Below are 25364 nucleotides of genomic sequence, written 5' to 3'. Positions count from 1 at the left end.
TGGGATAACCAGCTTATCAGACCCAACTAACACTTCTAATACTATTCATGCAACATATCTTAGGGCATAACAAGCTTAACGAGTCCATCGAGTACGTCTAGGATGATTTTTGTTGTACTCTAGGCTAAGAGATGTAAATCGAGACCGACGTCAATATTTAGGTAACATCAATAAGATGGTATCGAACTCACTAATAATCAACAGAAATGAGATCGAGTACACTTTTGAAGGGAATAAAATTACACGTTCGGATTACGGATTTTCGAGTAGGGCCCACAGTTGATTCTCGTTGCAAAATATGAACGAACACAACTCATCTATCACAAGAAAAGAAAATAATTTAATCTATAAAAAGTTAAGCACATAATCAACTTCAAAATTTTGTTGATCCATAAGAATTTACTAAAACTTAGCAAACATCTTATAGACCAAATCATTCAGAATTAAAGTTGTTAACACTCACGGAATGAGTTTCCAAGCTCGTTTCATAATTTCGTCGTCTATATATGGTCGTAGCGACCACATTAGGCGGTATGTTTCGAGTTCCCCAGAGGATGATTTGAGGCTTAGACCAGAAATAATCTTCTCCTGCAACGAGTTTCAGTTTAGATAATGAATGTAGCGTTTCTCCGGAGATACCTCCCGAGATTAAGAGAGGACGTAATCATAATGCAAGAAGTAGAGCCTTCGATCGACGATTATTGGAAAAGAAAAAGACAGCATTGTATGTTCACCTGCAAAAATAACAGAGGAGGAAGAACATTACCTGCATTATATGATCTTTCTTGACCATAACTTTGATGATCCCCATTAACAAAGCATATTCATTAGCATCAGGTTTCTGAACAAAGCAGAAATTGATTAAAAAGAGGACAGAAAAATGCTTGCCGAAATGACGTTTTCAACATCTAAAAACATGTTTGAGAGTGATTCTTTTTTTCACTCAAAATTACTGTAACAGTCCAAGCCCACCGCTAACAGATATTGTTCTCTCTAGGCCTTCCCCTCAAGGTTTTTAAAACATGTCTGCTAGGGAGAGGTTTCCACACCCTTATAAAGAATGCTTCGTTCCCCTCTCGAACCGAGGTGAGATCTCACAATCCACCCCCCTTCAGGGCCCAGCATCCTCGCTGGCATACCGTCCGATGTCTGACTCTGATACCATTTGTAACCGCCCAAGTCCACTGCTAGCAAATATTGTTCTCTTTGAGCCTTCCCTTCCAAGCTTCCCCTCAAGATTTTTAAAATGTGTCTGCTAGGGAGAGGTTTCCACACTCTTGTAAAGAATGCTTTGTTCCCATCTCCAACCGATGTGGGATCTCACAATCCACCTCCTTTTAGAGCCCAACGTCCTCGCTGGCACACTGTTCGGTGTCAGGCTCTGATACCATTTGTAACAGCCCAAATCCACCGCTAGCAGATATTGTCCTCTTTAGGCCTTCCTTTTCCGGCTTTCCCAAAGGTTTTTAAAACGCATCTGCTAGGGAGAGGTTTTCACACCCTTATAAAGAATGTTTCGTTCCACTCTCCAACCAATGTGGGATCTCACAATCCACCCCCCTTCAGGGCCCAGCTTCCTCGTTCGCACACCGCCCTGTGTTTGGCTCTGATACCATTTGTAACAGTCCAACCCCACTGCTAGCAGATATTGCCCTCTGTTAGACGAACACGACTCTCCACAATAGTATGATATTGTCCACTTTGAGCATAAGCTCTCATGGCTTTGCTTTGAGCTTCCCCAAAAGACCTCACTTATAAACCCAGGACCATTCCCTAAATTAGCCGATGTGGGACTTTCATCATCCAACACCTCCCCTCGAACAAAGTGCGCCTCCCCTCGAACAAAGTGCGCCTCCCCTTAATCAAGGCTCGACTCCTTTAGAGTCTTAGTCATTTTTTATGGCCTTCAAGGAGGCTTGGCTCCTTTTCTTTTGGAGTTCTTTGTTCAATATTTGAGGATTTACCAATCTATTGGCACGACTAAGTTTAGGGCATGGCTCTGATACCATGTTAGACGAACACGACTCTCCACAATGATATAATATTGTACACTTTGAGCATAAGCTCTCATGGCTTTGCTTTGGGCTTCCCCAAAAGGCCTCACTTATAAACCCATGATCATTCCCTAAATTAGCCGATGTGGGACTTTCATCATCCAACACCCTCCTTGGGCCTTCCTTTTCAGGCTTCCCCTCAAGGTTTTTAAAACGCGTCTGCTAAGGAGAGGTTTCCACACCCTTATAAAGAATGTTTTGTTCCCCTCTTCAACCGAGGTGGGATCTCACAATTACTCTCAAATATGTCATTAATAATTTAAAATCAAGTTACTATTAAGAGATAGAAGTCACAGTTTACCTTATCAGGAATGGTTGCTTCTTCATCATTCAATTCTACATCCTCATCTTCATCTTCATCTGAGACCGTTGAAGCGCACGGGGGATTTTCCATTTCCAATGCAATATTTACATCATCGAGTAGGCGCTCGAGTTCATTGGTTAAGCTCCTTACTGTTGTTCCATGAAATAGTTAAATATCAGTAACAAAGTTAGAGAATGTACTTTTAAGTACTATCATACATGATAAACCACAAAAAGGACAGAAGAATGTGCCTTGGGACACAAGGACACAAAATTTCCACAAAAACTGGCCAAAGAATAGCGAAATCAAGAATAAATGCGTGCACTTAATCATTACAGAACATACATGCTTACAGGATGCAACAAATAGCAAACAGCTTCAATATTGATAGAAACATTTTATCTACCTTTTTTCAAATGATCATCCAGTCCAACCCGGCACGTATGCACTGCATATGTTCACGAGAAATGAATCGACGAAATTAGGGAAATAACAAATGAAGATCAAAAGAAATGTAAAGACGAAACAATATCAGTTTAAGCAAGTGGTTAGTTACAAAAGTATGAAATATATCTTATTGAAATTGAAACTATAACGGCCCAAGCCCACCAGTAGCCGATATTGTCCTATTGGGGTTTTCCCTTTCGGGATTCCCCTTAAGGTTTTTAAAACGCGTCTGCTAGGGAGAGGTTTCCACACCCTTATAAAGAATGTTTCGTTCCCCTCTCTAACCGATATGGGATCTTATAATTCACCCCCTTCGGGACCCAAAGTCCTCGTTGACACATCACCCGGTGTCTGCTGATACCATTTGTAACGGCTCAAGCCCACCAACAGCAGATATTGTCCTATTTGGGCTTTCCCTTTCAGGCTACCCTTCAAGGTTTTTAAAACGCGTCTCCTACGGAGAAGTTTCCGCACTTTTTAAAGAATGTTTCGTTCCCCTCTCCAACCGATGTGGGATCTGACAGAAACAACCAAAACGTGAGATAGAAAAAACGAGAGGAATTGGAAGAAAGAGAATGATACTACCCTTTCATTCGTTCGTAAAACAAAAGGGAACAATTTTGCCAATACAAGCATGAAAATGTCGACAAACTTTCTTGTCAAAAGTTGGGAGAAAAACATACACTTCTTTGAACTTTGCAAACCGTCATGAGTCGTGATGCACCCAGCTTCAAAGTATGATCTAAGACTCTCCGAATTGTTAGTTTCAATAACATTCTCGATCAACTTTGATGTTCTGTTTATCGCAGGTCGTCGAAGAAGCTCTGCAAAGGCGAAAACAATAACTACAAAACAGAACACTTCATCCTAACAGTAGAAGCAGATGAGAAGTATCATATCAGATAAAGAACACACACCAAGTCCTTGCTGAACGCCAGAAAGCAACTGGCTTCCAAGAGTCCCCAATTCCTCGAGCTGTCCAACGCTGAACGCTACCGATATCAAATATTTACACCAATCAAGTGGAACAAAATAAGAGAAAAGACATACAAATCTAAGTCATGCACGAAAGGTTCCTTATCCTTTTTATCTTATTTTGATTTATATGAGTGTTCCGGAAAACTTGCTGGCCCCTTAACTATTCTCACGGGACCATCGTACAACCCTACTTCGTTCAGTTGTCAAGGTAACTCGTAAGATATTAAATCATAGACAGGTAACCACCATAGCTTGAACTCATTTTCTTTGAGCCCTTCGTTATTTACACGACCATTATTGACTACTAGACCAATTCAACCGTGCTTGATTGATAGAAGCTTATTACAAATCACATTTTCTAAGCCAGCTGATATACCAATAAGTAGAGTTGAAATTTTCCTTTCCTGAAGATTCTTTAAAAGCTATTGAGAAAATGGCAGTAGAATCTTCATATAAAACTAATGAAGAAAATGTTAAGGTTACCTAGCCATGAACTCTTTAAAAATCTTGAAAATCTTTTCTCTTGGCTCGTGTTCAACTTTAACTTCTTCCATTCAAATTCTGCAAAATGATTAAGGTAAAAGTGTTAAATCGCTACTAAATCCATAAGCGAAAGTCTAAGTTAAGGGATATTAAATTCGTGATCAACTCCATTTCTGAAAATCCAATAAATTATTTTTGTAATTGCCAGAGCATTTCAGATTTGGGCGTATGAACAATCTGGAATTTAATGAAATCATACAACAAGTTCAAAATTGGGCGTGAGGGATGACGAGATTAATCAAAGAGCATAAGAATCGTAATAGAAAATATTTCAAAAACTAAATCTGCACCGAACAGCAACTATTGAACTCTTCGGTAAAATCAATTGACAACAACAGAATTTAACATTCTAATTCAAAAAATTGACTCGTAAATTTTCCTTACCTTCTTTGAAATTTTCAATTACTCCAACTCGAATCAGCTTGTTCGGTCCAAGACGGATTCCGTCGCCCGCTGTTTTTCACTTGAAACGGGGAGAATGCGAGAGAGAGAGAGAGAGAGAGAGAGAGAGAGAGAGAGTCTTGTTCGCCGAGTAAGCGACGACGGAATAAAAAGAGCTGACGAAGAGAAACAAAGTAATGGAATTCAAAGCAGCAGCCAATGGAGAAGAGAGAGCGTAAAGATTCCGGCCGGACAGCAGCGGCAGCGGCAGCGGCGGCGGCGTATAAACAGAGAGTAAAAGAAGTGAAAGAGAGACTTCGCTCGTGGAGAACGGGCGGTGAGAGACTTTGTTTAAAGGTAATTTTAAAATAGGCTAATTTAATAAAAATATGTTCAATTTTGTATTATATTCTTTTGAATTTCTTCCAATTTTAATTTATATACTTTCAAATATCTAATTTTATTCTTTATATTTTTAATAAATCTTAAAATTAATATTAAGTTAATTTACTGTTGAAATTTTTTTAAAAAAATCCAAATTAATTTCTTCTTTATAAACTTTGAAAAAATATTCGCATGAAAATTCTTATTAGTATTTAATAAATTTTGATAAAAATTAACTTTAAATGATAAATTTAAAATTAACCCGAACATTTAAAAGTACAAGAATCAAAATTGAACAAAATCTTAGAACACAAACATATTTACGATAGAGTAGCCTTTTAACTTTAGCTTCCGAGCTTGCGCTAACGCTCGAATATACACGTATTAGTTGGGAAGAGTTTAAATGATGAACATTTTAACCCCCGAGGATTGAGAAGGTGAAAGTTGTAGAAGAAACAAAACAAACCCATTTCACGAAATTCTACGTTCATACGGTTTGAAAAATATGTTCGAATTTAGTTATTATATTCTAAAATTTAGAATTTCATTTTTTATTTTTTATAATTTGATCAAACCTCTGGTGTGATAAAACTCTCAAAAATAGTGTTCGGAGTATAGACTAGCACGACGCCGCTCGTGTAAGCTTTAGAAGCTTTTCTTACAACACAAAGAACAATCAACATCATTCTATCATTTGGTGCAAGAGTTATGAAGCTCTAAGTTTTCACAACATATAGAAAACTAATTATAATATAAAACCCAGGAATTTCCAATGGAAGAAATAACAATCTTTAGAGAAGCATCACCATGATCTCCCTGGCCAGTACATACCTCAGGACGAAGAACACGAACGAGTGCGAAAGTTGAGCTTCTACTGTCGGGTTTTTGTCGACGACCTTCCTGCTTAAACTCTTGATTTGCCATCTCCATGATGGTCGGGTTTTGTCGATAGCTCTATGCATAATAATTCAAGCTTGCTTTCTTCTTGGCTTGAACCTGGATGATACCTTCATTGAAGTCCTCATGGTTCACCTAATTATCAAAAAAAAAAAATTCATTACTTCGACTTTCGCCCGGAGCTAAATATTCCACATATTATGTAACACCGCCAGCAGATATTGTTTTCTTTGGGCTTTTCCTTTCAAGCTTCCCCTCGAAGTTTTTAAAACGCGTCTACTAGGAAAAGGTTTCCACACCTTTATAAAGAATATTTTGTTCTCCTCCCCAACGCTAAATATTCCACATTTTATGTAACAGCTCAAACCCACCGCTAGCAGGTATTGTCCTCTTTGGGTTTTTCCTTCCAGACTTCCCCTCAAAGTTTTTAAAACGCGTCTACTAAGGAGAGGTTTCCACACAATTATAAATAATATTTCGTTCTCCTCCCCAACGCTAGATATTCCACATTTTATGTAACAGCTCAAACCCACCGCTAGCAGATATTGTTCTCTTTGGGCTTTTCCTTTCAAGCTTCCCCTCAAGGTTTTTAAAACGTGTCTAGGGAGAGGTTTCCACATCATTATAAAGAATATTATTCGTCTCCTCCCCAACGCAGGATCTCACATTTTAACACACTTAATCTTCTCTCTCCTTTGCCATGGAAGGCTCTCATGCCCCATGGCTTAACATCTCAAGCTTAAATATACTCCAGATTATTTTCTTTAGAATTGTAAGCTGAAATAACGAACTTCATTAAGACTTATATATATATATATATCCATCATATTGATCCCCACTGCACTGTTCTATGGGGAGAATTCATGAGCCCTAACACTAGCTCTCCAAGAGATATCAAGGTTTTCATTCATTAAGCTTTCGACCTGAAGACCTTGAACCGGTCTCGAAAAACCTCCCCGAGAACATCCATTCCAAATTTTACCATTGGGGATTACCATAGAGACCTCTCATCATTGTATCTTCGAAGATATCATGCAGCGTATATCTTAAAAACATGATAAATGAACGGTGTGTGTGTTCGTGCATGAATGAAAGAGGGTCACCTCAGTAGCATCACGGCGGAGAGCCAGCATGCCCGCCTCAACACAAACTGCTTTTAGTTGTGCACCATTGAAATCATCAGTGGATCGAGCTAGTTCTTCGAAGTTAACGTCTGGGTGGACGTTCATCTTCCTCGAGTGGATCTACAATTGTGTTTAAAAATATGAAACGAAAAAATTTATATATATTACATGAAAAAAGGCAGCACAATAAAAAAGGTAACATAAAAACCTGCATGATTCGAGCCCTTGCTTCTTCAGTAGGATGAGGGAATTCGATCTTTCGATCTAAACGACCAGAACGCATGAGCGCTGGATCAAGAATATCAGCTCGATTTGTTGCTGCTATAACCTGCAATAGTAAGAATTCTAATTCAATAAAATGACAATCAAACATCATGAAATACAAATAAACCCCCAAAGCCAGAAATTTTTCGAGTAAAAGTCAAACGCAAACAAAATCAACATAAACACATCCTACACTGAGGTGAGACAATGAATGGCTGACATCAAAATAATTCAAGAAAGGAACAAAAGAAACCTTGATGCGTTCATCGCTGCTAAACCCGTCGAGTTGATTGAGTAGCTCTAACATGGTTCGCTGCACCTCCCTGTCTCCACTTACTTCACTGCAGCCAAAAACTAATAATAATTAAACAAAATGAGAGAGTTTTGGAAAAATATTGGAGGGGAGGGGGGAACATCAACAGACCTGTCAAATCTCTTTGTTCCAATAGCATCAATTTCATCAATAAAAATGATGCATGGGGATTTTTCTTTTGCAAGCTGAAAAGCATCTCGAACAAGTTTTGCTCCATCCCCAATGAACATCTGCAATAGTTCCAAGTTATACATAGCTAATAGACAAATCTATAAGGAAAGAAAGACAAAAGAGTACAAGAACCACATGGAGCCATTCAACAGCATAGGAACATCAAAATAACCTAAAAAGGACGGGCGTTTTCAGTTTTTAAACAAACTTTTAGCTTCATTAACACGGTACGATGCAGAAAACTAGCAAACAACCCAAAAATGAAGGACACAAAGTCTTTGAGGTTCAGTACTTATATAACTATTTTACCCAATCAAATTTGTACCTGAACAAGTTGTGGGCCAGCTAACTTCAAAAAGGTAGCATTCGTTTGTGCTGCACACGCACGTGCCATCAAAGTTTTACCAGTGCCAGGAGGTCCATACAAAAGCACACCTTTAGGTGGACGAATTCCAAGTTTCTGAAATCGCTCTTTATGAGTCATGGGTAAGACAATGGCCTCCACGAGTTCTTGTATCTGTGCCAATAATATAACAATCAATTAAAATGATATCCAATATGACCTGTAAACTAATGAACGTATGGACAGTGTCAAGAGTCTGAGAGTGCCTGCTTTTCCAGCCCTCCAATGTCATTGTAGTCTTCTGTTGGCTTCTCATCAACCTCCATAGCCTTCACTCGAGAATCATACTCAGATGGCAGAGTATCCAAAATCAGGTAACTATCCTTGTTTACACCAACCAAGTCACCTGGCTTTAGCTTATCAGGATCTACAAGCCCGACAACAGGTAAAAAGATAGTCTGCAAACAACAAAACAATAATTCAATACAAGTCTAGCCAATTTCTAGCCTATAAAAAAGTGGGACCTTCATTAAACACATGACATTTCTAAGCTATCAAACTAAAGAAATCCTGGTAAAGTTACTCATCTTCCATGCCTAGTTCATGCAATTAACATATCTAGTATCCACCATTACAGCTCCAGTCAACCAAAAAAATCAGTTAGAAATTGCTATAATTTCAACTTAAAAGACCACACCAACTTCTATTACTGAAAGATCAAAACACTGACTAAGGAAATTCTAGTGGCGTCCTGGCATTGACAGTCAGAAGTGGAGGATATTATGATTATAAAAAAATTGGTCATAGCGAACCTGACGAGTGGAGGTCTTCAGGACAACACATTTTCCTTTCCTTTGCGAATCAAGATCAATATTTGCACCATCTTCCTCTGCTTCATCTTCTGGGTTCATTTCCAAAATCTGAAAAAAGACAATTGGTCAGAAACAGAGTTCAAATAATATGGATAAATACTCAACATGAACCTAGATCGCCACCAAAAACAAGAGGAAATTGGCGTTCCAAACATTAAAAGAACACACCAACTGTAACTCCAAGGGGGTATAGAATAAAAAGTCACAATAGTTTATCTATGATTAACACGCCATTGGATGGCAAATTGAAAGGAAGAGAACCTACTGTTTTTAATAAAAATGTCTTTATACAACTCTCTAAATCCTATTTACAAGGGCTTCAAAAGAACACCTTCACCACAGAATCTACCTAATAAGAATCCCTGGCTACTTGGCTCAGAAATCGACAAGAGAAAAACTATAAAAAAACAGTGTACTTTCGACAGATCCACTTCAAGAATGACTTTCACCCACGGATATCCTTGGGTTGATATAGAATATCAAGCTCAGGAACAATTCCAATTAGGGCTCACATACAAGTTATAATTCAAATAAATCATTTCTGTTTCTGTATTTTGTATACATATTTAAACAACTACAGTTCAGCAGCCTTCGCAAAGATTTCATTTCAAGCACAAAAACCAACTATCCCGGACCCTCACATAAAAACTAGACCTGGAGCTTGCTACTAGGAAAATATAAAAAATACACGTACAAATAATTTTTCGAGAAAAAGAATTAGCTTGAGAGCACAACAAGTCAACAGCATACCTCGACAATGTTCCCGACCAAGTAAGGCAGTTGCTTATTGAGTTTAATCTTCTCCTGATTCTCCTTTATCTTCTCCTTGAGTGATTCCAAGTCCAGATTTGTTCTTTGCACTTCTTCCTACACGTCGAAAATCACTCCAAAAATCATAAATCTCCTCTATTTATTGCAAATTTCACGAACAAGTCAGAAAGACAGAAAGAGAGTTGTTTTTCAAAGTAACTGACATAAAATGAACAAAACGAGCCAAAAAGAACTCCAAAAGCAAGCAAGTTGATGATTTCATACACGAACATACAGAATTGAATTAGAGACATGATTGAAAGAGTAAAGAAGACTAAGAGACCTTGAGAATTCGGATCTCATTGTCGAGCAGACGCGAAGCCCTAACAATGTCGTCGGTGGTCATAGAAGCAAGCTGATCGTCCTCGAAGTTGGAATCTTCAACCATAGCCGTCGCCATGAGGATAAAACTCGATTGAGTTGAGTTGCAGAAATTGAACGAAACCAAACGAAACTAAACGAGACGAGCAGAAACGGAGAGGAGAAGAAGAAGAAGAAGAAGAAGAAGTGAAGGGAAAGAAAAAGGAAAATGGAAGATTTTAACTTGTCGCCGAAGAAAATGGAAGAGGCTAAGTGGACCGTTTAATGGGCCTGTCTATTTCACAATTGGGCCTACTTCACTGAATGTGGGCTTTTGCCTCAGCATCCTAATTTATTTTTAAATAAAAATAAGGCTAAATTTGTTTCAAAAATAACCTAAACTTTCAAAAAAAAAAAAAAAAAATATATATATATATATATATATATTAGTTTTGAATCATTTAAACTTTTAACCGTATTTTAAAAATATTTAAAAAATAATCTTTTTAATATTAATTTTATAAATATCATAAATATCCTCTAATTTTACTAGAAAGTTTTAAAATATTAGTTTCATTAATATCATTTAATTTTATTAAAAGTTTAAAAATATTTTTACCATTGGTATTAGGTTTAAAAAATATACTTACATTTATAAATAAAAAATATTCAAAACTTTATTTTTTATCATTTATCAACTTTCATAAATTATTTTCAAACTCAAATTTATGAGTATTTTTTAAATGGGTTATTAAAATAATTTTTTTTTTAAGTATAAATTCAACAAAAAATTTTATTAATTTGACCTAAAAATAACTTTTTAGTCTCTTCGTGTCACGTATAAATAAATAAATAAATAAATAAGAAAAAAAAAAGTCTAGATTTATAGATTTATATTATTTTTGTCATTATTTTGATTATCTTTTTACTTTATATTAATATTTTCTTCTTTAACTATTTTTCTAATATATATTAATATTGATTCCTCCCCACAACCATTGGACATGCATAATATAAATAGACAACATCAGAAATCAACCTGTAGGATATTAAATAAAACTCCTAAAGTATTAAACCTGAGATAAACGTGACTGCGAATTAAATTAATTTCTTTTCGACCCTTTATTATTCTCGTAATCATCATGATAGTTTAAACATTTTCTATTTAATTAAAGAGAAAAAAAAAACGTTTTGAATTCTACGCCTTTTCATTTGCTTTTGTATTCAAAAGTTTAAAATCGGTTAATCCAAAAAATTAATTTTCCCACACGTTCATTATAAGTTCGTTCGAACAGAAAGTTGGTAGATGGTGCAAATTAAGTCGAACCTTCCATTTAAAAGGATGCTTCTAAAACTACAAAAACGAGCTCACAACAATCTTTAGACCATATAGATACACACACTTACACAAACAAACAAACAAAAACTTAAATTAATTTACCAAACAAGCCAGATACGCCTATGATCACGAACAATAATTACAATAACAACAATAATAGTATTAAACAAGAAAGGTTACAATTTTTGTGTTCATAAAGGAACCAAAATAATTGAAACAACAAACCATTATGGAGGAACTGGTGAATGAGGAAGAGAGTATTAAATGAAAAAGACATGGATGGATTGTTATTGAAGCTTTAACAGAAGAACAAATAGAAGAAGCACACGACCTATAATCTATTTCAGATTCAAATGCAATAAAAACAAATAAATCCTCACTTTACAAGTTAAAGTATACTTACAATCGGTAGCATCCCGTTGCATTTGCAGCTATACAACTTCACAAGAATGAATACACTACGAGGAAGACATCGAAATGAAGAAATGAATCTCGAGGAAACGACGAGATAGAACGAAAGGGGAATGACATTTGTATCTTTGTGTTTACCTGTAAAGTGAGCAAAGGCTACTGTTTTTGATGTTTGTGCATTTACTTTCCAATTCCAAGCTCTTTAACAACGTCTCTTGTTAAGCTGAATTGTGAGGTATTATGCCACGGAAATAGCGTCCGACTAACGGGAAGCTTCCTCCGAAGATCCTGCAGTGCATCGTATACGATCCAAGATCGATAACGAATTTGTTGAGAAGATATGACATAAGATCACAATGGTAAAATCTCTAGCAACACATAAAGTACCAAAACTACATCAATAACAGCATTTCCCCATTCCTTCAAAGGGTAAATTTAAGTACAAAAGATAATAAGATCACGATGGGCCAAATGATGCCATAGCATAAGGCAAACAAAAACAAAAAGAAAAATTCGAATCCACAAAGAAATCATAGATTAAATTTTATAATAAGTTGATAGGCAATTGACAGTCCAGCATGCATATACTAATATTCCAATCGAGCAATCGACTATTATAGAACCGACAGAATCAGCATACTTCTAGAGCGTTTATTCTCGTTATATCATAGTTCATTACAGAAACAAGATAAAGATCAAATGGCTTCTTAACTTCCTCCAAATCAACCTTTTTTAAAAATTTCTCCCACTTCACTTTCCCCATGATTAGATGGTGCAGAAATAATGGTATAATAGATGAACAGTTCATTTTTCATACAAAACAAAATTCATGCCAATGGAAGTGATATAAATCAAGGCATCAATCATGCAATATAATTGAAGCGAAGAAAATGTTGTCAAAATTATCAAAAGATATTTCAATTCACGCCACATTGAAAAAGAATCAAATTTCATTGTTATAAATTTTGGATAGATCATAATTTAAAGTTAGGATGTTTCATTAATGCATTTTAGGACTTTTTATTTACTTTAAGTTACATTTATATAGTAGTTAATTATGGCCATAAAGTATGAATGTTACAACTCTTGAAATGCCTAATGGAAGGTCAAAGGTTTCATTTTGAGGTTATATAAAGCCATGTATGTTAGGTTTGCAAGGAGACTTGGAAAGATAGTAAAAGGAGCCTTTGTCCCTTCCTTTCGCCAATGACTAAGAATTCTATGTAGTTTAGGTTGCATGTTGCATCATTCACAGTTTCACATGATCACTCTTGGTTGTGGAGTGATTCGAATCTCAAACAAGTATTCTTGCCTTGAAATATTTGATCAACAAGGTAATACGAATCTTATTTTCCTTATAGTGATTCCTTATCATTTGGTATCGGAGCTTTCTTTAGGTCAATTCCATATAAGGAAGGCTTTAGAAATTACAAATGAAATAGCTTTTCACTCAATAAAAAGGAGTACCTTGAATGTGGTGTCCGGTAAGTTTGAATAGGATACCTGTCAAACATACAAGCATAAATTAGATTTTTATAGAAAACCCAATAAATTCTAATCACAATGGATCGATACAGAACCTCGAGAGCAGAAAAGTATTCTGCCTCGTGATGGCGAATAATATTGGCTATCGCAACTGAACAATCTTCAGGAGCCTGGAACAACAATAGCAAATTTCAACAATTTTAAAAGTCACACGAGTCACCCTATTTATGCGAAGAAAAAATAAAAATATATGATAGACAAACATAGAAAAATGCATTACAGAATTTAAAGAGATATTTCTGAAAATAATAATGAAAGCACAACTGAACATACTATTACATGAAGATTTCATTTTACATGACACCATGCTGCAGTGCATATTGGGATGATAGATGTTCTAAAACTGATGTAAAAAGAAGCAAAAGTAATCAAGCATTTGACTCCATCAAAGCATAGCAATAACGACCACAAATAATAATGAAAAACAACACATTTAAATTGGCAACGACCTGCATGATAGTTGAATCATTGCATTCATGCTTTGTGTCTAATTGAACATTTCCCTCCTCAAAGTAATGGGCACAAACCTGAAGAGAGTAGAGAGGAAAAGAGACCCAAAATACAAAATTTTGAGGGTTTAATACCACAAACAAATAAAGTTCAATCCAAGAAATGAGGGAGGGAGGGAGAGAGAGAGAGAGGCATGAATCTGTTGTGCACTTGGGTTAAGTAAAAAGAAAAAGTACCTGAATTTCCCCTCTTACTTCAAGCGTTTGAAAATCACTTTTGAACTCAATGTTCCATGTGGAACGCCAACTTCCATTACTGCACAGAGTGGAAACAAACATCAAATAGGTGCTAAATTTGAAGTCTGCAAAATGAATTCATCCACAGACGAATTGAAATGCCATCAGATGAGCCAAAAGCATGAAATTTGCTGCAACTACAAATAAATTCAACATAAACACTGATGGTATTCTTCCAAACCTTACACATCACAACGTAGAGAGGGAAGGGAAGAAGAATAAGAATAGGAGAAGACAAATAAACGAGGCAAGAAAATGCAGAGACATATTCTGATGACTATGCACGCACCAGAAATTCTTAGGGCTAAGTCTAGAAGCGGAAATAACCACAGCAAGCTCAAAATCAGATTCAGCTTCCTCCGCATCTTTTCCATTTACACAGTAAACTGAACAAACCCCTTTTGGATACGTATCACCAACATATCGAGCAATTTCTGCATCTATAGTACATCTGCCATAACATAGAATACATTATAAAGAAAAAAGTGGTTGTTGTTCACAGACATCTTGAGGCTTATTTAACTACTATAGCGTGTCTCATTTGATCCCATATTTTTATTTCCAAACTCCCTTCAATGTTTGAACTCAATCAGCCTTCAGAGAAAGAGAATTTTGGGTGAAGGATTCTCATTTGACCTAGAATGGTATAAACTAAGCATATTGTAAAGAAGACACAATGTTAGAATTTGTGGTCCGCTGCTTTCTGCATACTCCGAAAAATGTCTTAAATTATATTACAGTTTATCCTATAAAAGTACACATTTGTCGTTAAAAACAACAACCTTTTGTCAAATGTAAAACGAAAGAGAAACTTTAGACAAGCCGATACGAGCAAATAAACTAATTCACTTCGAAGGAGACAGTATCCTATCGCCTAATCAGTAATCACATATTCTGGAAATTTCAAAACTCCCACCCATCTAATCATTTGTTAATATAAATCTCCAATAATCATGGTTAATAGTTTTCAATTTTCTAACTAATCATAGCCTACCGATATTCCTCAACGTATGAAGATGGTAGTTCCTCATCCAGTGCAGGTCTCACTGCAGTACACACCTGAGGCAATTAAACACGAAGTGAACAAAACGAATCAATTAATAAAACAACTTAGGAAGAGGGGGTAGGAATCCAAGGAGGTAATGATTTCCATAAATTTAACAGAGTCAACAATATGTATAGAATAAACCAGAAGATGTGAAATGTTGCAAATACTAATGTAATGAACAATTGAGTCTAAGTTCTTTTCGTGCATAATTAAGTAAACAGATTTTCTTATTTTGTTCATATAAATAAAAATCAATAGACAATGCTCGTATGAAAAACTAACTATATATAAGCATAACAACCCTAAAAAGTGAGCAAAATAATACTCCTACAATTAATCAATCACTTGGAGATTTACTTTTACGTCTGGAAAATGGTTATGCTGGGATTGATTCAGATTGAACGCTTACCTGTTTAATATTATCCACTATAGCAACTTGTGCAGTTCTTGGATCGAGGAACTCATTTTCTTCAAGCTCATTGAATGCTGTAATAACCACCTGAATTCACATCACATGAAAATAGTGAGACGCATGAAGAAAACAAGATGATTAATCTGCAAAACTTCTAGAACGTAATTTCAAGATAATAGGAATCAAATGCTCCTTCCAAAATTGTACGAATGCTTGATTTAAGTATACAACCGTCCACAGGAATGACTTTCTATATAAGTTTTTTTCACTAGATATGTACAAAAGTTAGCGACTAACTCTGGTTTGTGAACATTCTGCATCTACATGGATGGGATTAGATTGTATTCCATTCAAATTCGAAGATAAAACAGCATAAAAATCCCAAGACCACGCAGAAAACACTACTAGAAATTTGAATAAAACAAAATGCAAGCTCATCACGCAAATCATTATGATTATCTCGAATCCAAAAAACTAGTTCCCCAACCTTATACGCAAAGAAAATTGCAGCTGATAAAGGCTATTCGTACAAGAAACTCACATCTCCAGCTCGGCCAGGCATTTCGAGGCAAATCATGTGCGATTTATTGTACTGAGGAAACGCTTCAGATGCTGCCTCGCGGTACAACTCATCGTTGTTCAAAAGTTTCATCACATCTGAAAATTTCATAACAAAATCATCGGCAATGTNAAAAACACATCTAAAACTGTAATTGATAACCTTTGGCGACGAATTGGATTTCACCGGAAGGAGCGTTTAGAAGAAACCATTTCGCGATCTCCTTCTTCTGTTCGTGGCTGAGCTCCACTTCTTCGTCGTCCATTGCCGGAAACCGGAAAATTCTGTTACAGATTTTCAAATGAACTGAAGCAGGGAGAGAAAGAGAGGGAGCGTCGTATAAAATTGGAAAAAACAGAAATGAGCTGTAATGGACCGGTTCGAGTCAAGTTATCCCGGTTTAGTCGGCCCGCTTCGCAATATTATTCCGACGTGTCGTTTTGTGTTAGAGAGTGGTCGAAAAGTGGCTTTAGACGCTTTCTTGCCTGGGCTGGGCCCAGCCCAACCGATTAGTGTCGAAAGGTGCCGCGATTTGTCGTTAAAATAATTTTACCATTATTTTAAGAGTAAATTTTAAGCTTTTCGTTTAATTATTGCTTGGCCCCACTCTAATAAAATTACTAGATTAATTTTTTTTTTAAATTATAAATTAATAAAAATATCATTTTATTTTATTTTTAAATTATCAAAAAAATATTAAAAAAGAGACCGGTAATATTTTGTTTAAAAAATGCAGACTTTTTAAGGTTTATTACATCAACGTCACAGAGGCAGATAAACAAATGACACAAATGACAGAAAAAAGATCAGATTATTACGACATTCATCAACGCTACAAATACTATCACCGTACCTCTTTTCAGTCGATTCGGGAAACTAGAGACGCTCTTAATGCATGGGCCAAAAGGGTTAACGAATATCCAACATTAGTTGCCAGGAAGAATTAAAATTTCTTTAGGTCGATAATCCATCTGAAACACGTTCGGTATCCATTAGATTCGTGCATCGATGTAAGGGGTTCCGTCCCTAAAACATATATAAATGTGCATCGTTTTTAAACGTTTTCAACTTTTGGTTAACAATCTATTGTCTACATAGCTTAAAAAAAGTTAGAACAGACACTATTAGTGAGTTTATCGACATGATGTCACAGTTAGTCATGTCCCCTACCAATAGTTACATACCGTGAGCCGTTATTGTTACTCTCTTGTTTGCATATATAACGTCTCTTTCAAAATCTCCCTCTGCCTTCGTTTTAAAAAAAATTCTTCTTAAATCGAAGCTAGAGGCTCGAGCATACGTCGCTTGCCCGTAGGTGACGTAAGAACGAATTGACTTAGCTCACTTCTAGTTTGGAAAATGAGTGCCACACAAGCTGCCATCCGGAGTGCAATTCAAATAAATAATTTGTTTTTTTTTATTGAGCATAATTTTATAATTATTATTCTTCATCTAATTATAATTTTTTTATTATTCATAATATATATTTTTTTCAAAATATATATTAAAATTAAGTGGCCAGTATTAATTAAATATTTAAAATAATGAAACAAATGTTTTTAAAACTAACCTTTAATAATAATAATAATAATAATAAAAAAGCAAACAAATATATAATATTGGAGTGATATATGAAAATAAATTAGAAAATTAAAATTAAAAAATGGTGAGATTTAAATCTTAAAATAATAATAATAAATAAATAAATAAAACTCTAAATTTAATTATAAATTATTCTTAGGACACGCGTACGGCTAGGATTCAATTTTCGAAGTTAGGTTAAGCGCGCCGCAGTGGTACACAAGTTATGCCCTCGTCTTCGATAAATAGGGTTTTCGAAAGCCCTAAAACCATTGTCGTTCACTCCTAGCAGTCGCCGTCGCGGAGCGGAAGGGTTTCACCACCAAGAGCTTCAATGGTCTGTTTCTTTCTCTTCCTCAATTCATTTCTATCGCTCCAATGGTGTACATCAATGTCTGAGATTTATTTTCCGTTAATTGCAGGGGATCGATCTCGTAGCAGGAGGCAAGAGCAAGAAGACCAAGAGGACTGCGCCTAAGTCCGACGATATCTACCTCAAGCTCCTCGTGAAGGTTGGTTTTCTTATTTTTTATTTTTGCTAATCATCGCTGGTTCCGCTGTTGTGACGAGCATTTGTTTTCACCGATTCAAATTCTTAGAGAATTGAAATGAGTTTTTATTTTATTTTTTTAAACTAATGAATGAGTATGTTGTGATTGAACTTCAAGATATTGGTGAATGTAGAGTGGAATTTTAAATCTTGTTCTGTGAGAATTATCTTGAATTTTAGACATTGTTATTTTCACGTGATTTTGCTCGTATTTCAGTTTTTTAAGGCTGGATTTTTTTAAAACTTAATGGTGCTTGAAATCTGATTGGTTGATAAGAAAGTAGGTGAAGTTTATGTGCAGTGATGATATCTGTGTATCCCAGCTCATTATGAGACCTTTCGTAGGTCCGGGAATGAACCAGTTTCCACATTTATCTGAGACTAGGCTCAGAGTTGTTAAACTTTCTGATTCAATTTGAACAACGAAGCAGAATAATCGGCCACTAATAAACCTAGATTTCGAATTTTTAGATACGAAATATTATATCTACATCGATTGGTCTATATTTTTAACTTTTCTTAAAACTATATTTTGATTGAAATGCTGATTGTATTATCAGCCGCAATGATGCAATGTGATAATCCCAGCTCTATGAGACTTTCTAAAGGTCAAGGACTAGACAAGATCCACATTTTTACCTGATCTCAAAATATTATTTTTAAATCGATGGGCCAATAATTTTAACTTTTCTTTAATTATATTTTGAATGAAAATGCTTACTGTATTATCAATCGCGATGATGCAATGTGATAATCCCAGCTCTATGAGACCTTCCAAAGGTCAAGGACTAGACAAGATCCACATATCTACCTGAGCTCAAAATATTATTTTTAAATCGATGGGCCAATATTTTGAACTTTTCTTTAAGTATATTTTGATTGAAATTTTTATTGTATTATCATCGGCAATGATGCAATGTGATAATCCCAGCTCTATGAGACTTTCTAAAGGTCAAGGACTAGACAAGATCCACATATTTACCTGAGCTCAAAATATTATTTTTGAATCGATGGGTCAATATTTTAAACTTTTCTTTTATTATATTTTTATTGAAATTGTGATTTTATTATCACCCGCAATGATGCAATATGATAATCCCAGCTCTATGAGACTTTCTACAGGTCAAGGACTAGACAAGATTCACATATTTACCTGAGCTCAAAATATTATTTTTAAATCGATGGGCCAATATTTTTAATTTTTCTTTAATTATATTTTGATTGAAATGTTTATTGTGTTATCAGCCGCAATGATGCAATGTGTTAATCCCAGCTCTATGAGACTTTCTAAAGGTCAAGGACTAGACAAGATCCACATATTTACCTGAGCTAAAATTATTTTACCCTTTTAGTTCTTTCATTTCGTATCAAACTCAGCAGTAAAATTAAGATGACAAATATGAGCTACCTTCATCATGTATTAATAACAAAGCCCGTTCGCATATCCTTCTGCCATTTCAGTCACTGTTTTCCTTGTTGAAGGATTGAGAGATAGGTTGTTCCCTATGATGTTTTACTTTTTAAACCATGCTAATACTGATCACATGATGATTGATCTTCAACTCTTGTCTCTGAGGGAACTAGCCTACACGATTGAATTAATTGTTTCAGAATTTATAATCTTATTCTGTGAGATTTATCTTTAACTTTAGCCATTGTAACTTAATGGTGCATGGAATCTGTTGTTTGATAAGAAAGTCGTTTAAGTTTATGTGCAGTGATGATATCTGTGTATCCCAGCTCATTATGAGACCTTCCGTAGGTCCGGGAATGAACCTGTTTCCACATTTATCTGAGCTTAGGTTCATTGTTAAACTTTCAGATTCAATTTGAACAACGAAACGGTATAATTGTCCACTAAGAAACCTTGATTTCGAATTTTTTATCTCCCCTTAAATTTATTATGATTGGAATGCTGGTATTGTTATATCACCCGCAATGATGAATTATGTGAATCCCAGCTCTATGAGACATTCTAAATGTCAATGACTAGACAAGATTCACATATTTACCTGAGCTCAAACTATTATACCCTTGAAGTTTTGCATTTTGTATCAAATTCAGCCTTAAAATTAAGATGAAAAGTAGGGCTACTTTCTTGCGTTTCAAGATTGTTTTCAATAATAATTCATTTTTATGGTCACTTTAGGTTTATTTCAAGGTGTTTAATGTTCATTATGCCTATTCAGGTCATTTAAGTGATGGGTTCTTTTAATTTTGTTTACTGAATTCAGCTGTACCGATTTCTTGTCCGAAGAACTGGAAGCAATTTCAATGCAGTGATCCTCAAGCGGTTATTCATGAGCAAGGTGAACAAGCCACCAATTTCACTATCCAGACTTGTCAAGTTCATGAAGGGAAAGGTGTGTGCTTCTATGTATGCATTACCTATTCTTCACCATTTTATCCGCATTGTTCAGTGTCTAACTTCACGTGGTTATAACATTGTACAGGAAGATAAAATCGCCGTCGTTGTCGGAACCGTGACCGACGACATTCGTGTTTATGAAGTTCCAGCTTTGAAGGTTACAGCCTTGAGGTTTACCGAGACTGCAAGGGCAAGGATCGAGAAGGCTGGTGGCGAGTGCTTGACCTTCGACCAGCTTGCCCTGAGAGCTCCTCTTGGCCAGAATACGGTACGATAGCGACTGTGTCCCGAATTTCATAGACTTGTTGTCGAGCGCCCTATATTCACAATTGTTTAGATTCAAACTTAATCCACTGTAATTTTGCATCAAAAGGTTCTCCTTCGTGGACCGAAGAACTCCCGAGAAGCCGTGAAGCACTTTGGTCCTGCTCCTGGTGTACCTCACAGCCACACGAAACCGTACGTGAGGGCGAAGGGAAGGAAGTTCGAGAGAGCTAGAGGAAAGAGGAACAGCAGGGGTTACAGAGTTTAGTTTCAGTACCATGTTCAGCGCTATTTGTGAGACAGAAAATTCACGTTTTGGTAAACTTGAAGATACATTATCATGTGAGATTCACTCATTTCTTTGTTCAAGTTTTCGCTATTACAACATCACAATCGTATTCAATGAGAAACATCTTGTATTTTCTTTCCTCCCACTTTTCCATCCTTATTTGCTTCATATTTCAAAACTGTCCATATTGTTCTATGAACAAATTAATTAGCCTTTTAGTAAGTTTTTGGTATATGTATATATTTTACATACTATTTTGTATTTAATCGTTTCAATGTCAATATCAGTCGAACACGAGAGGTCGACCACCATGAGTGCCTGCCAAAGTTTAAAGCCTTTGAGGACTTTGAGGTCGATCTCCAATGGGAATGAAGTATTCTTCATAAGGATGTGGATTCCACATCCCTCTAACTGGTACGTTTTAAAAACGGTAGACTCGTTACAATAGGGTCGTTCACTTTTAGATATTTTATTATATATATTTTACTTGATTCAATTTATGCTGAGTTTTGTCAATTTTTAGGCCTCCTATGAGGTCGATCTCCATGGATCCCTCTAACTGGTGTGTTTTAAAAATGGTAGACTTCGAGATGTTACAAAAGGGTCGTTCACTCTTAGATATTTTATTATATATATTATACATGACTCAATCTACGCTCAATCTACGCTGCTGCTTCTTTTGCCCGAACCCAAGAATCTCTTAGATACGATACAAAATGGATTTTGTTTTATCGTTGATAAGAGATTTCCCTATAAACCATTTGAATTGGAGTTTGAAGAAGGGGAAGGAGAACGAGTCCTCGGGTCAACAACAAATAGAGGAGGATTATCAATTTTTAGGCCTAATTTGAATCCCTTCAACAATGATTCCAGCTTTGAGCTGAAAGCCTCTAATCTCCATTAAACTCATATGAACATCTTCATCATCTTCATCTTCCCCACTCATGAACTCTCCCAATTCAATCTCAAACCAACCGTCATCTCTCTCCTTCAAACCCCTTATTCCATTGCTTTCTTCTTCTTCCTCTGTTCCCATTAGATTCCTCACTCTTTCCCTTCTGTTCCCATAAAACAAGCTCTCTAAATCTTCCTCCTTCCTCTGTTTCCGCTGCAGCCATACGCTGCCCTCTGAAATCCGCCCTCCATTCCCCACCGCCACCGAAACTTCCGCCGCCATCAAATCCAACCCATACGCTCTCTCTGTTATCTTCACTAGAAGGTAAGCTCCGTACTCTGTGTTTGGCGACAGCCTCCGTCTCCTTATTCTTCCATGGATTTCCAGCCAGCTCACTGTTCTTAGCTCTGCCACTTCTGAAAATCTGACCACAAATTGGATGCATTTAGAAACATGTCTATATATATATATATATATATGTGTTGTCGTCGTCTATATATGTGTCTATATATGTGTGCGCGAGAGATTCTACAGAGGAGACTGGAAACCTCTCCCTGGTAGACACGCTTTAAAAACTAAAACTTTGAGGGGAAGCCTAAAAAGGACACGCTAAAAACTTTGAGGGGAAGCCCAAAAAGGGCAATGTCTGCCGTGGTGTGGGTAGATTTGGGGGAGAAGAGAGAATGTTGGGCCTCGAAGGGGTGGAAACAAAACCCTTCGAGGGTGTGAAAATCGCACATGCATTTTAAAAACATTACATTTTAAAAAATTGAGAGAGTCGAAAGGGAAAGCCCAAAGGAGAAGCCAAAATGTCCGAAAGGGAAAGCCCAAAGGAGAAGCCAAAATTGAGAGGAAGTCCGAAAGGGAAAGCCCAAAGGAGAAGCCGAAATTGAGAGGAAGTCCGCAAGGAAAAGCCTAAAGGAGAAGTCAAAATTGAGACCATATCTGCTAGTAGTGGACATGTGTTGTTAGAAATGGTATTAGAGCCCGACACCAGTCGATGTGCCATCGAGAAGGCTGAGCCCCGAAGAAGGTTGACACAAGACGATATGCCATCAAAGACACTAGATTTCAAAAGAAGGTGGATTTGGGAGGTCCGGAGGTCCCACGTCGATTTGAAAAGGGAACGAGTGCCAGTGAAAACTTTGAAAAGGGAACGAGTGCTAACGAGTACGCTAGACTACGAAGGGAGTAGATTGGGAGATCCTACCTTCGTGAGGAGAACTAAACACCCTTTATATCATCTCTAGCAGATATTTTTAAAATTTTGCTTCGAAACTGAAAGTCAGATATTTTTAAATACATTAAGCAAAAGCTCGAAACTGGAAGTCAAAAGAATATAATATCTACTCGGGCTGAGTTTGAACTATTACAATATATATATATATATATATATGTATGTATAGTATATACCTGGATTCTGGATGCGGTTTCCAGCTCCAACAGAGTGGATCAGAGCTCCATGTGATACCCAATTCTCTTGCTGACAGTATATAACAGATTTTCCCGGAAAATTTATCCAACTCGAAGCTCTGTAAAAACAGAGATGAATTATTCAACCAATAAGACGAACAGAGTCCGGCAAAATGGTTTATGGGTTTCATTTATTTACCGTTTTACCGCCGTCGATGAGGATCGGAGAACAGAGCCGGAAAAAGATCTCTCTCTTCGACCCAAACGGAACTTCGTCGGAGATATCAGAGGCGCCGATAATCCGAGCGTAGTTTTCAGGCAAAAATCTTCCCCAAACGACGTCGGATTCCGCCGCTAGTCGGAACGCCGGCGAGATGAGGGATACTTTCCCGACGTCGGCGGGAGTTGTGAGAGAGAGAATGGCGGAAAGACAGTCGTCCGGCAACATTCCGACGGTGAAAATTCCGGCCATTTTGTTCGATATCAGCTAAGGAAGAGGAAACTGGAAATGGTTTTAAATAGATAAATTAAAGGAGGATTATCTTTCTCTCTCCTACTCAGACTTTGGATGTACTTAACTTGGCACGTGCGAAGAGGGATTGTATATCCAAATTTGACCATCTCCTACTTTTTTATATTTGCAGATTAGTCCTCTAACTCTATATCATTTATAGGGTGGGGCAAATTTATTTATAATTTAATGAGTTTTGAAAATGTAATTGTTTGACTTTATGGTATAGTAATTAATGATATTAATTTCAAACTAAACTAAAATTAAATTTGTATAAATAACTTTATTGTTTCTAACTCAACGTAACCTAACTGTCTAAAAATATATGTCATCGATTCAGAAATCAGATAATTAAATTCTCTATTCGATTTTAAAGACAAATTAGTCATAATTCAACTCAAAATTTAAAATTAATATGCTTTGAAAATATAAAATATTGTCTTATTTTTATTATTTTTAAAGTAGTAACAAAATACATTAGTAAATTTGAAAATTTTACGCGCACTCGAAATGGACCTAGACTCGCTAGATAATAGAGGTTGGGAATTGTTCGTATGACGACTATTTATTTATTTATTTTTAAATTAGTGGGTAAAATTAGAAACGTTTTAGAGGAGTTTTTAGTCGAATTATTTCAATTTTTAAAATTAAATTATTTTTTATTTTTTAAATGGTCAAGCCCTCCTTTGACTGACTGCACAAGTTGCCGGTTTCCCTTTTGGCATGCAGCGAAATAAGATCCTAATTTTCTTACTATAAAATTATTTAATTGAAAAAAAAATTATTAAAAAAACAATAATAAACTTAAATACTTGAAAAAAATAGAAAAATCATATTAAAAAAAAAACAAAAATAAATTATTGGAGGAAGAAACAATACAAAAAAAAAAAAGGGTTTTTTCGGTGAAGTTTTATTATTTTTTAAATAATATATATTATTTTTTTTAAAAATAGTTAATTTTTGAATTTTCAAATTATTAATTAAAAATGAAAAAGAATAAAATTATATAACTATTAACTTAGCGGCACTATACTATATTATATATATATATATATTTGTCATATTTCTCAATTTTTATTATTTTATTTTAATAATGCTAATAAATATTTTTAGAAAAACGACAAAGAGGAAAATCACGTGAACTTTATTTTATTTGCCTTTTGGTGACTTTTTTTTAATTAAAAAAAAAAACCATGTGCTAATTATTTAATTATAAATATAAATAATATAATAAAATAGATATAAGTT

The 25364-nt window shown here is 35.7% G+C and overlaps 5 protein-coding genes, 1 long non-coding RNA gene, 8 other non-coding genes and 1 pseudogene across 14 annotated transcripts; 11 read left to right on the top strand and 4 right to left on the bottom strand.

The window, feature by feature from the left end:
* Positions 1 to 194: 194 nt before the first annotated feature.
* On the bottom strand, positions 195 to 6021 carry LOC111798860. Its single transcript, XM_023682211.1, has 11 exons — positions 5923 to 6021; positions 5684 to 5807; positions 4711 to 4779; positions 4267 to 4344; positions 3723 to 3797; positions 3489 to 3629; positions 2765 to 2806; positions 2356 to 2507; positions 767 to 841; positions 464 to 588; positions 195 to 317 (listed from the first exon to the last, which is right to left on the bottom strand). Exons 1-11 carry the CDS (start codon positions 6019 to 6021, stop codon positions 314 to 316), a joined length of 984 nt encoding a protein of 327 aa, XP_023537979.1. The 3' UTR covers positions 195 to 313.
* On the bottom strand, positions 5726 to 10398 carry LOC111798698 (26S proteasome regulatory subunit 6A homolog). The gene is made up of 10 exons (XM_023682002.1): positions 10169 to 10398; positions 9826 to 9942; positions 9016 to 9123; positions 8470 to 8661; positions 8186 to 8377; positions 7801 to 7919; positions 7630 to 7717; positions 7321 to 7440; positions 7092 to 7232; positions 5726 to 6123 (listed from the first exon to the last, which is right to left on the bottom strand). Exons 1-10 carry the CDS (start codon positions 10283 to 10285, stop codon positions 6046 to 6048), a joined length of 1272 nt encoding a protein of 423 aa, XP_023537770.1. The 5' UTR covers positions 10286 to 10398; the 3' UTR covers positions 5726 to 6045.
* A 1365-nt stretch (positions 10399 to 11763) lies between these two features.
* On the bottom strand, positions 11764 to 16571 carry LOC111798869 (F-actin-capping protein subunit alpha-like). Its single transcript, XM_023682218.1, has 11 exons — positions 16408 to 16571; positions 16228 to 16343; positions 15684 to 15773; positions 15221 to 15285; positions 14516 to 14677; positions 14167 to 14245; positions 13930 to 14007; positions 13516 to 13590; positions 13403 to 13438; positions 12074 to 12223; positions 11764 to 11982 (listed from the first exon to the last, which is right to left on the bottom strand). Exons 1-10 carry the CDS (start codon positions 16508 to 16510, stop codon positions 12116 to 12118), a joined length of 912 nt encoding a protein of 303 aa, XP_023537986.1. The 5' UTR covers positions 16511 to 16571; the 3' UTR covers positions 11764 to 11982; positions 12074 to 12115.
* A 1486-nt stretch (positions 16572 to 18057) lies between these two features.
* Positions 18058 to 21442, top strand: LOC111798630 (60S ribosomal protein L18-2). Its single transcript, XM_023681887.1, has 5 exons — positions 18058 to 18163; positions 18249 to 18338; positions 20611 to 20739; positions 20830 to 21012; positions 21118 to 21442. The coding sequence occupies exons 1-5, from the start codon at positions 18161 to 18163 to the stop codon at positions 21274 to 21276; spliced, it is 564 nt and encodes a 187-aa protein (XP_023537655.1). The 5' UTR covers positions 18058 to 18160; the 3' UTR covers positions 21277 to 21442.
* On the top strand, positions 18346 to 20395 carry LOC111798631. The gene is made up of 2 exons (XR_002815729.1): positions 18346 to 19498; positions 19670 to 20395. It is a non-coding gene; the product is annotated as an uncharacterized LOC111798631 (long non-coding RNA).
* On the top strand, positions 18666 to 18763 carry LOC111799362 (annotated as a pseudogene).
* Positions 18932 to 19027, top strand: LOC111799360. The gene has a single exon (XR_002815830.1). It is a non-coding gene; the product is annotated as a small nucleolar RNA snoR69Y (small nucleolar RNA).
* Positions 19104 to 19198, top strand: LOC111799355. Its single transcript, XR_002815825.1, has one exon. It is a non-coding gene; the product is annotated as a small nucleolar RNA snoR69Y (small nucleolar RNA).
* Positions 19278 to 19369, top strand: LOC111799356. Its single transcript, XR_002815826.1, has one exon. It is a non-coding gene; the product is annotated as a small nucleolar RNA snoR69Y (small nucleolar RNA).
* On the top strand, positions 19446 to 19542 carry LOC111799361. The gene has a single exon (XR_002815831.1). It is a non-coding gene; the product is annotated as a small nucleolar RNA snoR69Y (small nucleolar RNA).
* On the top strand, positions 19617 to 19711 carry LOC111799358. Its single transcript, XR_002815828.1, has one exon. It is a non-coding gene; the product is annotated as a small nucleolar RNA snoR69Y (small nucleolar RNA).
* On the top strand, positions 19875 to 19958 carry LOC111799369. Its single transcript, XR_002815838.1, has one exon. It is a non-coding gene; the product is annotated as a small nucleolar RNA snoR53Y (small nucleolar RNA).
* LOC111799359 lies at positions 20084 to 20179 on the top strand. Its single transcript, XR_002815829.1, has one exon. It is a non-coding gene; the product is annotated as a small nucleolar RNA snoR69Y (small nucleolar RNA).
* On the top strand, positions 20304 to 20399 carry LOC111799363. Its single transcript, XR_002815832.1, has one exon. It is a non-coding gene; the product is annotated as a small nucleolar RNA snoR69Y (small nucleolar RNA).
* Positions 21443 to 21890: 448 nt separating the features above from the next.
* LOC111798629 (F-box protein PP2-B15-like) lies at positions 21891 to 24116 on the bottom strand. Its single transcript, XM_023681886.1, has 3 exons — positions 23805 to 24116; positions 23606 to 23724; positions 21891 to 22616 (listed from the first exon to the last, which is right to left on the bottom strand). Exons 1-3 carry the CDS (start codon positions 24075 to 24077, stop codon positions 22127 to 22129), a joined length of 882 nt encoding a protein of 293 aa, XP_023537654.1. The 5' UTR covers positions 24078 to 24116; the 3' UTR covers positions 21891 to 22126.
* Between the last annotated feature and the right edge of the window lie 1248 nt (positions 24117 to 25364).

The sequence above is a fragment of the Cucurbita pepo genome, chromosome LG07 (assembly GCF_002806865.2).
Source record: "Cucurbita pepo subsp. pepo cultivar mu-cu-16 chromosome LG07, ASM280686v2, whole genome shotgun sequence".
NCBI lineage: Eukaryota > Viridiplantae > Streptophyta > Magnoliopsida > Cucurbitales > Cucurbitaceae > Cucurbita > Cucurbita pepo.
The sequence above is the reverse complement of the archived record's forward strand: the minus strand, read 5'-3'. Positions and strand labels throughout refer to the sequence as shown.